This window comes from Medicago truncatula, chromosome 5 (genome assembly GCF_003473485.1).
Source record: "Medicago truncatula cultivar Jemalong A17 chromosome 5, MtrunA17r5.0-ANR, whole genome shotgun sequence".
Classification (NCBI taxonomy): Eukaryota; Viridiplantae; Streptophyta; class Magnoliopsida; order Fabales; family Fabaceae; genus Medicago; species Medicago truncatula.
The window spans coordinates 31,528,619-31,543,977 of NC_053046.1; the positions used below are offsets into that span (position 1 = coordinate 31,528,619).

At 34.7% G+C, this 15,359-nt stretch overlaps 2 protein-coding genes across 11 annotated transcripts; one reads left to right on the forward strand and one right to left on the reverse strand.

The window, feature by feature from the left end:
• Window positions 1-254: 254 nt before the first annotated feature.
• LOC11405844 (putative disease resistance protein RGA3) lies at window positions 255-8,039 on the reverse strand. 10 transcript variants are annotated; one of them, XM_024784276.2, is made up of 11 exons: window positions 4,793-8,039; window positions 4,651-4,716; window positions 4,360-4,459; window positions 4,054-4,199; window positions 3,804-3,964; window positions 3,376-3,712; window positions 2,394-3,293; window positions 2,249-2,314; window positions 1,475-1,607; window positions 1,142-1,389; window positions 255-1,051 (listed from the first exon to the last, which is right to left on the reverse strand). In XM_024784276.2, exon 1 carries the CDS (start codon window positions 7,930-7,932, stop codon window positions 4,882-4,884), a length of 3,051 nt encoding a protein of 1,016 aa, XP_024640044.1. In that variant the 5' UTR covers window positions 7,933-8,039; the 3' UTR covers window positions 255-1,051; window positions 1,142-1,389; window positions 1,475-1,607; window positions 2,249-2,314; window positions 2,394-3,293; window positions 3,376-3,712; window positions 3,804-3,964; window positions 4,054-4,199; window positions 4,360-4,459; window positions 4,651-4,716; window positions 4,793-4,881. The 10 variants fall into 10 exon arrangements, with proteins under 10 accessions (XP_024640044.1, XP_024640041.1, XP_024640043.1 ...); XM_024784273.2 differs by having other exon boundaries at window positions 4,360-4,466; XM_024784275.2 differs by lacking the exon at window positions 4,651-4,716 and having other exon boundaries at window positions 4,360-4,466.
• A 3,987-nt stretch (window positions 8,040-12,026) lies between these two features.
• On the forward strand, window positions 12,027-15,163 carry LOC11406323 (selT-like protein). The gene is made up of 4 exons (XM_003615654.4): window positions 12,027-12,261; window positions 12,358-12,434; window positions 13,744-14,062; window positions 14,801-15,163. The coding sequence occupies exons 1-4, from the start codon at window positions 12,082-12,084 to the stop codon at window positions 14,915-14,917; spliced, it is 693 nt and encodes a 230-aa protein (XP_003615702.1). The 5' UTR covers window positions 12,027-12,081; the 3' UTR covers window positions 14,918-15,163.
• Window positions 15,164-15,359: the final 196 nt, after the last annotated feature.

Here is a 15,359-nt window from a genome sequence, read left to right on the forward strand (position 1 = left end):
ATATATAATGTGTCTTGTGTCATCAGCAAATGGCTACTTACTACAGTTGCAAAGACCCAATTCTGCGCGCCATTAACAAGATTTTACATTGGTTGTCCACCCTCTAAACAAATCTAGGATGGTAATTAATTAAGTAAAAAGAACAATATATATATTTTTTTTTTAAGAAGGTAAAGTACTCCACCAAAATTGACACCTGGAAGAATCGAATTGAGATCTTGAGAAGAGCATACTCCAAAGTCGTACAAGTGGAATAATAATACAATTGTTTTAAGGTAAAAACTATATATACAAAGTGATTAGTAGTCAACACAGAAATTAACAAACTAATAGTTTTATCAACAGAAAGAAAAAAGACAAACTAATCAACAACTTATCTTCTACTTGTTGCATTTACTAATAACTCAATGTTCTACTTTCACAATAACAAACTTCATTAACTTGCATGTATAGAAATTGCAATATGAGTGGTAAATCTTTATATCCAAAATTGGAGTGAGGCAGGGAGAACTAAAAAAAATGTTAACAAGAAACAGTGCTAATTGAATTAGACCACAAATATGAGCTAAGCAGATTTCCTCAACATCAAGGGAGGTGAAACAGACTTCATTCCATGTTTTTGAACTGTTTGCTTTGGTAGCACCAGCAGAAGCACCTTGGAATTGTTCAAACTTCACAATAAAATCACTGCTAACTTAGCCCTGTCAGAAATAAAAGCATATACAAATTTTGCAGCATGACAGAATTCTTAATCGTACAAGCCGTCTCCATTCCAACCTATTTATGTAATCCATTACCCTTGAAGGATCTTCCTTCAATGCAGTAAGAATCAGCCAACTTAGCAGATTGAAGTTTCAAACTAAAAGCAGAATTATGTAGCAATATCTTTTGGAGAAGCTCAATCAACTCATAGGAAAGATCAGCAATCATAAGAACTTTCAGGAAAAGGAGTGGACATATAACTAGATCAATCAAATGCCTCCTAAACTCATAGTTGGGATTTAGGACCTTCTCACAGATATCAGCAGCATCCATACGTCCAACAATTTATCTGATACAAACATAACGAAATAACATGAGTGTCCTAGATTAGCATTATAAAATACAATGACACCTTCCTAATTAAGAGTTGTATACACACCTGGTTTGTAGCTTGAGCAACGGATTTTTATTGGTAACGTGCTCAGCATCACAATGCACCATTTGGTAAGCAACAATGGCAAATGTAGGGCCCCATTTCTCACAATATTTACCAACAATACGAGAATCATAATATTGGTTGGTTATGAGTAAATGGTTAAGATTGACATCGATGTCAATCATAATTTTACCCACATCATTACAGACATGTACATCTTGGCTTTGCTCACTCAAAAGAAGTTCCAACAACTGTGAATGCATAGAAATTGAAATGAGAAAATAGTAGTGTGATAAGCATATGCAAGGAAGAGAGAATGAACTGAAAGTATAAGACCTTTAAGAACACATGCATCTGTGCATCTGGAAGATTAGCCTTCATTATAAAGTTCTTTGTCTTCTCGATAAAATTTTGATTCCCAGTATTAGCAGTTGCTTCAATGTATTTGAAGTGAATATCAGGATCCTCACTAAAGAATACAAAATCAAAAGGCAAAATTATAAAAACGAAAAACAACTGCAAATGCAATATAGGCCTAGAGTTTAAATATGCACCCAAACAAAGTGTAGTCCCTTATAGGACCTGAATTCTTCAAAGAGTTTCATGAATGCATCAACACCCAATTGCTCAGTAATATTTTTAGAAGTATGCAAATTATGTACCAGTAAAATTCTTTGATGAAATCCCAAAAAAAAAAAATTAATTGAGAAACAAAAGTTTTATAGAAACAACATACAAGCTCTAGAACATTATCTGAACAATTATTTGAATATTGTCCCTAAGAGGTTGCAAAGAACTCAACAAAATCCTAAAAATCACTCCATGATGAGAATATATAACAATTTTTTTTATGAAAACCAGTCAATTGAGCACTTGAAACTAGACAAGCCATTATAACGTTGTACAAAAGACATACAAGAAGCTTGAAAGGAATTGTTCGAATAAAGAATCAAAGAACCTGAAGAGCCTTTTCACAAAGTTAAGCAAACAAAAAGAGATATTCATAAAATGTTCGCCTATTTTGATTTTTACTTTGATGAGAGTAAATGTTCACTTATTAAATAGATAAGAAGTAAGAAAATGAAATAAAATAAAATCATCGAAACTTACCTATGGAAGACAAAAGAGAAACTAACACGACAGCTATAAAATAGTGAAAAGAACGAGTGGCATATCCTGCAAACACATTACAATAGATTGTTAATGTAATATGAGAAACATAATCAAAAGGATGGCGGGAGAATAAAGAGCCTACCAGTTTAAGTGGAGATGTGACAAACCGTTAGGAGCAACAAACAAAGGGAACTTCAATGTTGATGGAAGCAGATAAGAGTAAACAAGCTAAATCAATGCTCTTCAAATGCCTATACTTAATTTTCAGAAACAAAAGATGGATACTTCCCGAATATGTGCTATCTTGTCCCAGTTCTCCCCTGTTCCCTCCTTGCATCGTTCCTTCAATATTGGGCAACCGAAAATTGTCAGCAAATCAAGTGAAGTGAGGTGTCTAATACCTTCTAGCAAGCATTTTAATCTTTCACAACCACCAATTGTTATTTTTCGTAGGGATTGTAGACCTCCCCAAATTTCCTCTGGTAAAGGCTCAAGCTCGCTGCAACAAGAGATATTTAGATGCTCCAAAGCTAGACTGAAGGGTTCATTTGGTAACTCTTTCAATTTTCGGAAACCACTTACTCTCAAATATTCAAGACAAGTAAGGTTTCTAAACATCCCCTTTGGGAAGGAGGTTATTCCTTCACTTCTCTCAAGGTCAAGGGAAGTAAGACCATAGAAGCTAGAGATCGACCTCAGTAACTCATTGTTACATTCATTTACATAAAGGTTTTTAACATATGGAAGACATGACAGTTGAAGTTTAGGGTAAAAGGCGATATCCAATTGAAAAAGACAAGGAAACATCTCCTCTCTTTCCACTTTCAAGTTTCAACAACCCCTCTAAGTTTGGTAAATCATTTAATACCTCCAAATATGGGAAAATCCTCACCTCCATACCATTGTGAGATTCATCATCACCATCATCGTTCCAAAATCCTCACCTCCATACCAGAGCTCAACAACATCACCGATTCTGGCTGTTGATATATTATCTGATTGAAATGCCGACTAAATATTTTATACAAGAAAGGGCAATCACCTGTATATTTTCAAGAATAACTATATTTAAAATGAAACCAACCAATTGATGTAAAATTATTATCGGAATTGAAGATCTATACCATATCTATTCCAGCATCCATGAGAGTGGAGACGCGAGAATGATAATCTGACGCATAAGGTTGGCATAATAATCGATTTTGTCCCAGTCAAAAATCATAAGGTTCACATAAATCAATGCTCTTAAAAAATGTATTCTTCTTCATTCCAGTAAACAAATTTTGGAATGTCTGTTATCTTGTCCCATTCCTCTCTTGTTCTCTTCTAACACTGACCCTTTCATTTTGGGTAACCAGGAATATTCAAAAACTCAAGTGAGGCGTCTAATACCTTCCGGCAAGGATCTTAATTCCTCATACTCAACAATATCCATAGTTCGAAGAGAAAAATAAATGGCACCTGTTCAGTTCCACAGGAAAAGGCTCTCTGTTAGTGAAATGGCTAATGCTAATCTGCTATAATATATGGAGTTAAAAGATGCCAAATTCACTTTGTTATCAAATAAAACTGTTGATTTCTCATTCGTATCCTCCGAAGTCATTCGTTTCCTCTTGCTTTCAGAAAAAGCAGTGGACATAACTTGATCAATTAACATTGTTTGACACAAAAATAGTCGGGATTCAGCAGCATTCCGGACGTTCCACAACATATCTGACACAAACATAATAAAATAACATGAGCGACTCGACTAGAATCATGAAATAAAACTACACATTCCTAATGAAGAGCTGTATACACACCTGACTTGTAGCTTGAACTAAGAATTTTTATTTTTATTGGTAACACATGCTCAGCATCACATTGCAAAATTTGGTAAGCAACAATGACAATGGCCCCAGTTCTCCCATCACTCAAAAGACGATTCAACAACTGTGTAAAGTGGTTCCTGCACATACAAATTAAAATGAGAAAATCATATAGTAATATGGGAAAACTAGAATACCTCTTCTCACTAAACAATGGAAAATCAAAAGCCAGAGTTATAAAAACAATAAGAACTAGAAAAAGCAATATAAGGTCGTCTAGAAAACTGTCTTAAGAAATACCTAGAGCTCAAATATGCATCCAAGAAAAAGTATAATCCTGCATAGGACTTGAATTGGTCAAAGAGTTTGATGCATGCATCAACACCCAGCTGCTCTGAATCTGAAAACTATGTACCAGTAAAAATGTTTTATAATAGCGCAAAAAAATAATTTAATCGAAAGGGATTTCAGAAAGCGATTAAACATGCAATTATAAATTTCAATTCCCAAAACAAAAAGGGATTTCAGAACACGTGCACTTACTAAACTAAGACGAATTAAATAAAATAAAATAAAAGAATCCAAACTCACATTTGAAAGACAACACAGAAACTAACATAACAAGGAGACCATTGTGAAGAGACAAGAGTGGCTCATCTTGCAAAGAGAGTACAAGAGATCGTAAGAAACACAATCAAAAGAAAGATGGAAGGAGGGAGAATAAAGAGCCTACCAATTTAGGTAGAAATGAGACAAACCGGAAGCAAAAACACCAACATCTTTGCTTCTTGATTCCTGTTGAAATTAGAAGCAACACCAGCATCACAAAATCTTTAATATCGGAATATGCGATATCTTGTACCAGTCCTCTCCTGTTCCCTCCTTGCATCGCTCTTCTAGTGTTGGACAACCACGAATTGTCAGAAGCTCCAGAGAAGTGAGATGTCGAATACCTTCCGGTAAGCATCTCAGTTCTTTACAACGACAAATATCTAGAGTTCGGAGGGATTGCAGACCTTCCCAAATTTCCTTTGGTAAAGACTCAAGCTCATCACATGAAGAGATTATCAGATGCTCCATAACTAGGCTAAATGGTTCATTTGGTAACTCCTTCACTTTTGGAAAATCATTCACATCAAGAGCTTGAAGACAAGTAAGGTTTTTGAACATCCCGTCCGGGAAGGATGTTATTCTTTTACCTCCAGCGAGGGTAAGGCTGTTAAGACCACAAAAGCTAGAGATTGACCTCAGCAACTCATTGTTACATCCCAATACATCTAGGTTTTTAAGAGATACAAGACATGGCAGTCCAAGTTTAGGGCAAAAGGAGATGGTTAAACGAGAAAGACAAGGAAACATCTCACCTCTTTCCACTTTCAATAACCCTTCTAAGTTTGGTAGGATTTCTAATATGAGTACCTCCAGAGATGGGAAAATCCTCGCCACAATACCATCTTGAGATTCTTCATCATCATCCAAGTATTTCAAATCATTCATATTATGCAAAGCGAGTTTTTTCAAAGATTGTAGTTTACCAAATGACGGAAGCCGCACACATTTCTCACAATTCCAAAGTACAAGAGCAACTAAATTACTGAGAATACTTATCCAACTTGGTAAGAATAATCTGTTATAGTGACAAATTATCAACCTCTTGAGATTTGAGTGAGGTTGAAGCACTTCAAATAGTTGCTCAAAACTAATAGTAGGGGTCTTCGTAAATCCGTCATTGCTGGTCCACGAAAAACATAATTCCTGGAGGTCTTTTTTACCCATCAAATTGGCTGCTTGAGCTTCAGATAAACTACAAACATCATTTAAACCTTTGATACTTAGTTTTCCTCCCAGGTTTAGATCGTGTAACTCTGCCAAGCTATTCCCTTTCTCTAAACTAACAATGTACACACTTAATGTTCTTAGACAGGTTAATTTTCCAATGTATGGAAACATGTGAAACAATGAATGGCAATCTTTAATGACAAGATGTCTGAGATTCTGTAAACAAGCCAAGCCTTTCGGAAGACAGCTAAGTTTTTGACAATCTTTTATTTTCAAGATTTCCAGTTTTTGTAAGTTGTAAATTGAGTCCGGCAACATTTTTATTTCAAGAGAACGAAGTTCCAAATACCTTAAATGAATTAAACTCCCTAGTGATGGTACCTGGATAAAGGATGTGCATAAAACCCGAAGGGAACGGTTTGTTGGCGAGTAATCATGTTTTGTTTTGGTGTAATGATTCAACTGAAACAATGTTCTCAAGGATTCAACTTTCCTGAAGGCACCCTCGTCGAATGATAACACGTCATCATAGTGAAAACTTATGTGGTGTGTGCTTTTTGACAAAGTAGTCATGTTTGAATTCTCCAAATACATACATTCTTGACCCATTACTGATTGAGCAAGATCATGGACAAGATCATGCATCTTGAAAGAAATGTCTCCAGAACCGTTGTCCATCTTGATGTCTTGAAAGAAAGATTTTTGGCACAATTCATTCCAAACCATGCTGCCAACATCTTCAACCTCCATATTTTCCCTAGATAAAATAAATTCATTAGCCATCCAAAGATGAATCAATTCTTCCCTCACGAATTCTGTATCTTTGGGAAACATAGCACAAAAAGCGAAACACCGCTTTAAGGTTGGAGTTAAATGAAAGTAGCTCAACCTCAAAGCAGGTAAAATATAATTCTCATGTGGTAAAGCCCAAAGTTCACTCTCTTTAATTTCAAGCCATTCTTTTTCTTCATTCCTTGAACTCATTAGACCTCCCAATGCTTGTGCTGCAAGAGGCAATCCATCACATTTCTTTACTATCTCCTTTCCTATTTCCACAAGCTCTGCACGCTCTTCTCTATTTTGTCCAAATGCATATTGTTTGAACAACAACCAACATTCATTATCAGAGAGAACATATAAAGGATGAGCGTGGCATGTTCCCATGATCGTCGCAACAACCTCATCACGAGTGGACACTAAAATGGAACTACCTTTGGATCCACACGATAACACTGATTTCAGTATATTCCATTTCTCTTGGCTTAATCCGAATTCCAATTGCTGATTTTTGTTCCACACATCATCCAAAATCAGCAAATATATTTTACCTTGCAGCAATTCCTGCACCTTTCTTTGTATTACATCTAAATTGAAGCCGTCATACTTCTCTCTTGTGATAGATTCTATAATGGAGCACAAAATCCTCTTGACCGAGAAAGTCTCGGAAACACAAACCCATATTTTTGTATTAAAATTGCTACTCACCCTAGCATCATTGTAGACCAATTGAACAAGAGTTGTTTTTCCAACACCACCTAAACCAACAATGGGATAGACGGAAAGGAAGTCGGAGTCCCTCGCTTGGGTGAGAAGAAACTCGATAATCTTCTCTTTATCATCTTCTCGCCCAAATACTTTTGGTTCAGCAATAATAGAGCTAGTTTGACGCCATTCTGCTACTTCAATTGATCTTTCCCTAAAAGTTCCATTCTCTCCTAAATGAAACTTGTTTTTACTTTCAGCAATATCATCTAACCTCCTTGTAATCTCTTTCAATCTTTTGCCAATCTCACGACAAAAAATGATGTTCTTTGGTTTGAAAGATGATGAGGCAATAAGTCGAGCAGACTCGATCGAGCACTCATCAAGGATATCATCGAGCACATAAACAGCATCTTTGAGTTGTTGTAGCCATACCTTTATAGAGCGATTGATGACTTGCTTCTGCTCAGCATCTTCAAGAACAGCGTTGACCAAATCTAAGGTGGTTGAAAGCTTCTGAGCCTTGGACTTGATTCCAGAAATGGTGGCCAATTCATTTTGAACAAGAGACTTCAAATTCTGTAACACAACTCCAAGTAAGGCGTCAGCCATATTCAGTAACAAAAGTGTTGAAAAAAGAGAAAAAGATATAACAAAAGGAGTGGTGAATTATCAGAGTGTAGAATGGAAAATGAATATGAAATGCTGATTGTTTTTATTCAAAAGCAGCATCCACGAAAAGTATGGATGACTAAGCTTATTGAATATCAAAGTCAAACGGTTGTAGTTAATTTTGGGTCAAATGCATCTTTAAGTTTTTCATTTTTTCAAAAATCGTCTTTTAAGTTTCAAAAGTCTCAAACAAATCCTTTTAGTTTTTGAATCATTTCAAACAAGTTCTATTGTAGATAACATAGTTGGTAATTGCTTCCTTGAACTCATCTTTGATACCAAATTTGGCTCCTAACACCTACTTAAAATTAATCATCTTTTTAGGCATGATAAATGGTGGATAATGCTCTTTGTTGCTATCATCTAAATCATCACCATCATCCTCTAAAAAGACTTGTTTGATTCAAAAACTAAAAGGAATTGTTTGGGACTTTTGAAACTTAAATGATTTGTTTGGGACTTTTGAAATTTAAAGGACAACTTTGGGAAAAACGAAAAACTTAAAGACCTTTAGATGCATTTGACTTTTGTATATAAATCTTTTTTTTAAACTTGCATATTGATTTCTTAAGTTTTTACTTTTCATGTTTCAACATAATTGTGTCATTATATTTAAAATAAATAATAATAAATGTATCTAGAAAATTGCATAAAAGTTCATATTTATGGATAAAGTTTTCTTCAAATGCTTTTCTTGGTCTGGTCTTCAATGTTTTTATTTATTAATGAATGACTTAGCTCTTGATTTTTTTTTGTCAGATAGTCTACTGGTTGGAGATCACACATTTTAAATATGGAGAAGTGGGGTGCCCGAGGTTCGAACCCCGACCCCTGCATATAAAATGCATTTGTCCCTACCAAGTGAGCTCTTGAATTATTATAAATAGTCATGTTATCATACGAAAAATTTGTCCCTAAACCCTAATCCGGAAAAATATGGATTATATAATACGAATCGTGTTTCCCCTAAATTCTTGACACAAGAGGGTTGTTTGAATTTTATAATCCAATAAAAAGCAAAAGATGCACCCTATTTTTTGGGGTGTTCGTATTATAAAATTTGAATTGGTGAAAAACATTTCCCACCCCAAATCAAGGGAAAACTCAATTTGAATTATATAATCTAAAAATCTCATGTTCATTTTCGTAAAAAATTAGGGCGCAAGAGAAATTTATAGAATGGAAAAAGTAATAGTCCAATTAAAATAGATACCCTCTGAAAATTTGGAGGTCTAGAAAACATTGAATGGCCTAAAATGAATGGCTAAAACAATTACCGTTATTTTTCACACCATGTACTCTTCTTACGCGCATGTGCTCTATTTACGCGCCTTATTTTTTTTTTCTATAGCTAACAAGTATGACAACAAATATAATCTGTATTTTTCTCAAGCGGATTGATCAAACGAGGTTATAATACTTCACCATAAATAAATTCATGGGAGTTTCTATTACTCCTCCCAATGATTTCTTTAACTGAAGAAGTACACTTTTTCGGACGGGAAACACTTTTGTCCTGATTTACCTATCCTAGGCTAAGGATAAAAAATTTTTTTTTTTTTCCTTCACTCATTCGAAGTACATGTCCAGGGTAGAAAAAGAAGGTCCCTGAATTCATTTTATTTTATTTTATTAGCAAAAGATCCTAATGCCAGTTAATTATAACACCATAGGAAAATATAATCCCAACATAATTAATCCAAAGAAACTGAGGACACTCCTCCGGAGGATAATAAAAGACAAACCACAATGTTATAAATTATATAAGTGTTTACTAATAACTCATTGTTCTAACTTCTACATTTCACAATAACAAATCTCATTAACTTGCATTTAAAGAAGTTTCAATATGAGTGGTAAATCTTTATATCCAAAATTGGAGTAAGGCAGGGGGAACTAAAAAAAATGTTAACAAAAAACAGTGCTAATTGAATTATAACATTTAGACCACAAATATGAGCTAAGCAGATTTCCTCAACATCAAGGGAGGTGAAACAGACTTCATTCCATGTTTTTGAACTGTTTGCTTTGGTAGCGCACCAGCGGAAGCACCTTGGAATTTTCAAACTTCACAACAAAATCACTGCTAACTTAGCCCTGTCAGAAATAAAAGCAATCATAAGAACGTTCAGGCAAAGGAGCGGACATAACTAGATCGATCAAATGCCCTCTAAACTCATAGTCGGGATTTAGGACCTTCTCTCGGAGATCAGCAGCATCCATACGTTTCACAATTTATCTGATGTAAACATAACGAAATAACATGAATGTCCCACCGAAACTATCATTATGTAATACAATGACACCTTCCTAATGAAGACTTGTATAAACACCTGGTTTATAGCTTGAACAAAGAATTTTCATTGGTAGCATGCTCAGAATCACCTTGTGCCTTTTGCTAAGCAACAATGGCAAATGTAGAGCCCCATTTGTCACAATATTTACCAACAATACGAGAAAATCATAATATAGGGTTGCTTGTGAGAAAGTGCTTGAGTTTGTTATTGTTGTCGATGATCACTTTGCCCCACAGCATTACGGACATGTACATCTTGACTTCCATCACTCAAAAGATGTTCAAACAACTGTGTAAGCAAGTGATTCCTGCACATGGAAATTGAAATGAGAAAATAGTAGGGTGATAAGCAGATGCAGGGAAGAGAGAATGCACTGAAAGTATAAGACCTTTCATAACACATGCATGTGTGCATCTAGAAGCTTGGCCTTCATAATAAAGCTCAATGTACTTGAAGAAGTGAATATCAGGATTCTCACTAAACAATACAAAATCAAAAGCCAATATTACAAAAGCGAAAAACAACTATAAATGCAAGTTCCCTAAAAAAAACACTATAAATGCAATATATATAGGCCTAGAGCTTATTAAATATGCATCCAAGAAATAGTATATACTAGTTCTTCATAGGACTTGGATTCTTCAAATAGTTTGATGCATGCTTCAACACTCAATTGCTCATAATATTCCTAGAAGTCTGCAAATTGTGTACCATTAAAATTCTTTAATGAAATCCAAAAAAATAATTTAATTGCCAAAGAAAAGTCTTATAACATATTATAAGACATTTATTTTTAGAAAGAGCCCAATTCTTAGATATTTAGAAGGAACCCAATTCAGTCGTTAACTCTTGAGAATTGCTTTTCTCACCAAAGCAATTGCTCACGTACACCCTACTAATGTCAATAATAAAACAACATAAAACGATTCTTATTTTTACTAATATTTGCACGCCTTGAGATTTTTGTTTTGCACCTCATCAATCAAGACTGACGAGTCGAACCGGTGACATTTGAATTTGAATGTTTGTTAAATTTTCCAAATGGACTTTTAATGCTGCTACTCCCTCCGTCCAAGTGACACAGTTGATCCAATTAGGAATACCAATGCGTAATTTTGAGTTTAAATATCTTGAATAATATATTGGAAAAAATTATAAAAATTTGATATTTTGAAAATACTCATCGAGACGAATCTAACGACATCTTATATGATATTATTTATCTTTGTATATTAGTAGAAAAATATGGTCAAAGTAAGTTAGATCAAAATTGCACATTTTTAAACAGGTCATTTATTGCGGGACGGAGAGAGGATTATATTTGGTAGACTTTTATTTTTCAATACATGATAAAAACGTATAACACTACCCTTCAAAAAAAAAAAAAACGTATAACACTAGTTTCAAACTCATGTCTAAGGCTTATACTACTTCAATTACTCATCCACTAAACCAAATCAAATGCATTTGATACTACTTGCAAATAAATAATATTGATTTGAATTCCAGAATAAATCACTACTAATCTTAGGTTTTGTAACCCGTTGTTCATTAGATAATTCTTTTAGGAATATTAAATTATCAAACCGTAAAAGAGAAGTTAGAGTTTATTCATGCTTTTGATAACATTAGTTCACCCAAGACATTGGATTGAGACACAATATTGATGTTGGTTTATTTTTCTTTTAAATCAACATAAATTGTTCTGTCAAAAGAAAATAATAGTAGAAAAATAAGTAAATAATAACCATATACTTGTGTTCTTTCAAAAAAAAAAAAACTCAACTCAGCCATGGATCGCGCACAGCTTCTCTTAGTAGGTTTACCCCTCTTCCTCCTCTGCTCCGACCTCTTCTCCCTCTTCACATCATCTCCTCCACCGCCAAAACCATCTCACCACCACCATCACCACCATCAACAACCACAACCAGTAATCAACCCCGTAACCACACCCTTCCCTTCCGACTCCGAGGTAATTTTCTATTCCTTCAACCAATTTACTTCATCACTGTTATATTTTCATCATCACAACATGTCTAATTATTATTCGGTTTGTATTTGATCTCAGAAACTCGCTACTAATATTGGAGGTGCAGGGTTTGGCAACACTGTTAATATCAATTTCTGCTCTTCTTGCTCCTACAAGTACGTAATATACTTTACAGAATACTTATTATATTTATATATTTTTAGGAATTATATTAAAGACAAAATTGATGCCTTATTCTTTTTTTATTTATGCATCTACAATGCAAAATGTTATGCGGGTTGTTAGACACTTGATGTGTATTTTATGCTTTGAAATTTTGATTCTCAGTGGTTAATTAGCTAGAGAAATGTTGTATTAGGTTTTTATATTGAGTTTAATTCATCCTTACAAATCATTCCATGCATATCAATTTTGAGATGTTCTAAGTTACTAAAATACCAGTCAATCCTGGATTGCGGCCGACCCCAAAAGTGGGATATCGGGTGTATAGTGGGAAGACGCTACTGAATGATACTATAAAGTGTAAACGAACATATATTTAATATAAAATTAAATATAACACTCAAATCTCATGAAATATTCATAAATCAAAACACTCAAACATCCACAGAACATTACATTCAAATCCAAATACCAATAAATGTCAAGGATATAAATAAGCTTATGAAAGCTTTCAAGTCTCCAACAAAATTTCACAAGTCTTAGTTAAAACATTAAATCCAAAAGAACAAAGGACAGAGGAACTAAAAAGAAAACAAAGAATAGAGGAAAAGATAGATGGAACATGAATAGTGGACGACGATGGCAATCGGTTTGCAGATCGTGTGAGGGTTGCAAATCAGTTTGCAGATCGTGTTTTGCAGCGGAGAAGAGAGAAGAGTCAGGAAAATGTTTGCACACAACAAAATGTTAGGGCTTATACGAAATCCCCAAAATGCCCTTAAAATGGTTTTAAAATTAGGGTCAATGTGGGATTTTCCTGTTAAAACCTAATAGTGGATCAAAATCCGCTGCCCGCTATAGCAGCTATAGCGTCCTCTATCTTGAACTGCATCTCTATGACGCCCACCATAGTGGTTTCTTACCACTATGCTATGCTATGCCGCTATAGCGCACTATTGACTAAAGTAATTACTATCATGAAATTCATGGTGGACTTCCTTAATGAACTAGATATTAATTCCTTTGTTCACTTTCCTTGATCTACTTATCATTGCTCTGCTTGCTGAATCATATTTCTTATAGTTGGTAGATTGCTTGTTGGTTGATTGTTTGTCAATGAGTTGGATCCAAATTTGGTGTATGATAGAACACTATGGCGTCATTTGATCCATGTAGCCGACCCCACTTAGTGGGATAAGGCTTGGTTGTTTTTGTTGTTGTTGGTTGATTGCTTGTCTTTCTGTGCATGATTATGTATAGAATGGGATAGTCAGTGTAAATGGATGTTTTTTACGTATGTAGGGGAACAGCAGTAACAGTGAAAAAAATGTTGGAGATTGCTTTTCCTGGAATTGAGGTTATTCCTGCAAATTATCCCCCACCACTTCCAAAACGTCTGCTAAGCAAAGTGGTTCCAGTTGTTCAAATTGGTGTTATAGGTGTCGTAGTGGCAGGGGAACAGATATTTCCAATGCTGGGTTTTGTTGCACCTCCTCCTTGGTATTTTAGTTTGCGTGCTAATAGGTTTGGAACCATTGCTACTACTTGGCTTCTTGGAAATGCCGTGCAATCATTCTTGCAGAGCTCCGGGGCATTTGAAGTTTACTTCAACGGCAATCTGGTTGGTGCTCTTCTTCTATCTTTTACTTATATCATGTGATTCTTTTGGAAGCACTCACAATCAATCATGATGGAATAGGTCCCTTGCATGACTAGTTTTATCAACATTTTGACCACTTCACTTCATTTTACTGGATATTCACCTGACATTATGAAATACTATCATATAACATGTTAGCAACGATCATTGATCTTGACAAGACTAGTTGAAAAATGAGAAATAGCCAATATTAGTTGAAAAACAAGAAATAGTTTTGTTACCTAGTAGTGCTAATTAAAAATGGTGGTCCCTTTGATTTATTATATAAAACCTTTGTACTCGTAGTTTAGAACATCTACTTTCAGATTGCAATCATTTGAACATGCTTTTACTGGGAAGTTGTTTCTCGCCATGTGTTTGACTCTCAACAAGTCATTTGGTTAGTCGGTAGATTGTTTTGATTATTAGGTTTCTTTCATTAGAGTTTTTTGGTATATAACTTGTTATATCATTACTATTACGGTTTATTTGGAAAACACCTATGAAATGGACTGATAGTAAATAAATTGTGATAAACATGTCGTCTTCTCTGTTTTAAAGCTTGTTATCTGAAGCAAATTTTGACTTCCCTGTTGCTTTCATTTGTGCACTTCTGCGACTATAATGTTACTGAGTTGTTGGTTAGAGTAGATGGAATGTAAATGGCATCTTTAATGCTTCTGAACTTAACCCGTTGAAATTCTTCATCTGTCATTGAAGGTGTTCTCTAAATTAAAAGAGGGAAGGTTTCCAGGAGAGATAGAGTTGAAGGATCTGATCACCAAAAGGATGACAAATTCTAGACTTGTCAGCAGCGCTTCAGAATTGGGGCTTTAGCTCTTTTGTCGAATTGCATCTCATGAAGACTTCTAATTTGAACAGGCAAAGATGATGTAATGGACCTACCATTGCATTGTGAAGCCGAGGCTGGTTCACAGATATATCATAGGAATGTAATATTGTAATGTTTCCATACTGGAAAATTGACTGTAAACCATGTAACTTCTGAAGCCATATTGGTTAATTCAAGTTTGCTTCAGACGTAAATTTCAGCCTTACACTATCATTTTTCTTTTTTCGACATTCTGACATTGTGCTATTGTCAGCTCAGCTCAAGTAAACTCCACTTACCACGCGAAAAATAGAATGATATTAAGGACAATTTTGACCATATATCTAACTGGAAGTATATGACTTCTGAACTAAATGTGTATAGAAATTAATAAATCAAATTATCGAGATACTGTAATAAATGAAAAATAGATCTAAGAAATGAATA

Coding starts and splice junctions, on each gene's coding strand:
- LOC11405844 (XM_024784275.2), bottom strand. CDS start 7,932: ATGGCTGACGCCTTACTTGGAGTTGTGTTACAGAATTTGAAGTCTCTT.
- LOC11406323 (XM_003615654.4), top strand. CDS start 12,082: ATGGATCGCGCACAGCTTCTCTTAGTAGGTTTACCCCTCTTCCTCCTC. Junction 12,262..12,357: donor CCTTCCCTTCCGACTCCGAG/GTAATTTTCTAT, acceptor ATTTGATCTCAG/AAACTCGCTACTAATATTGG. Junction 14,063..14,800: donor TTTACTTCAACGGCAATCTG/GTTGGTGCTCTT, acceptor CTGTCATTGAAG/GTGTTCTCTAAATTAAAAGA.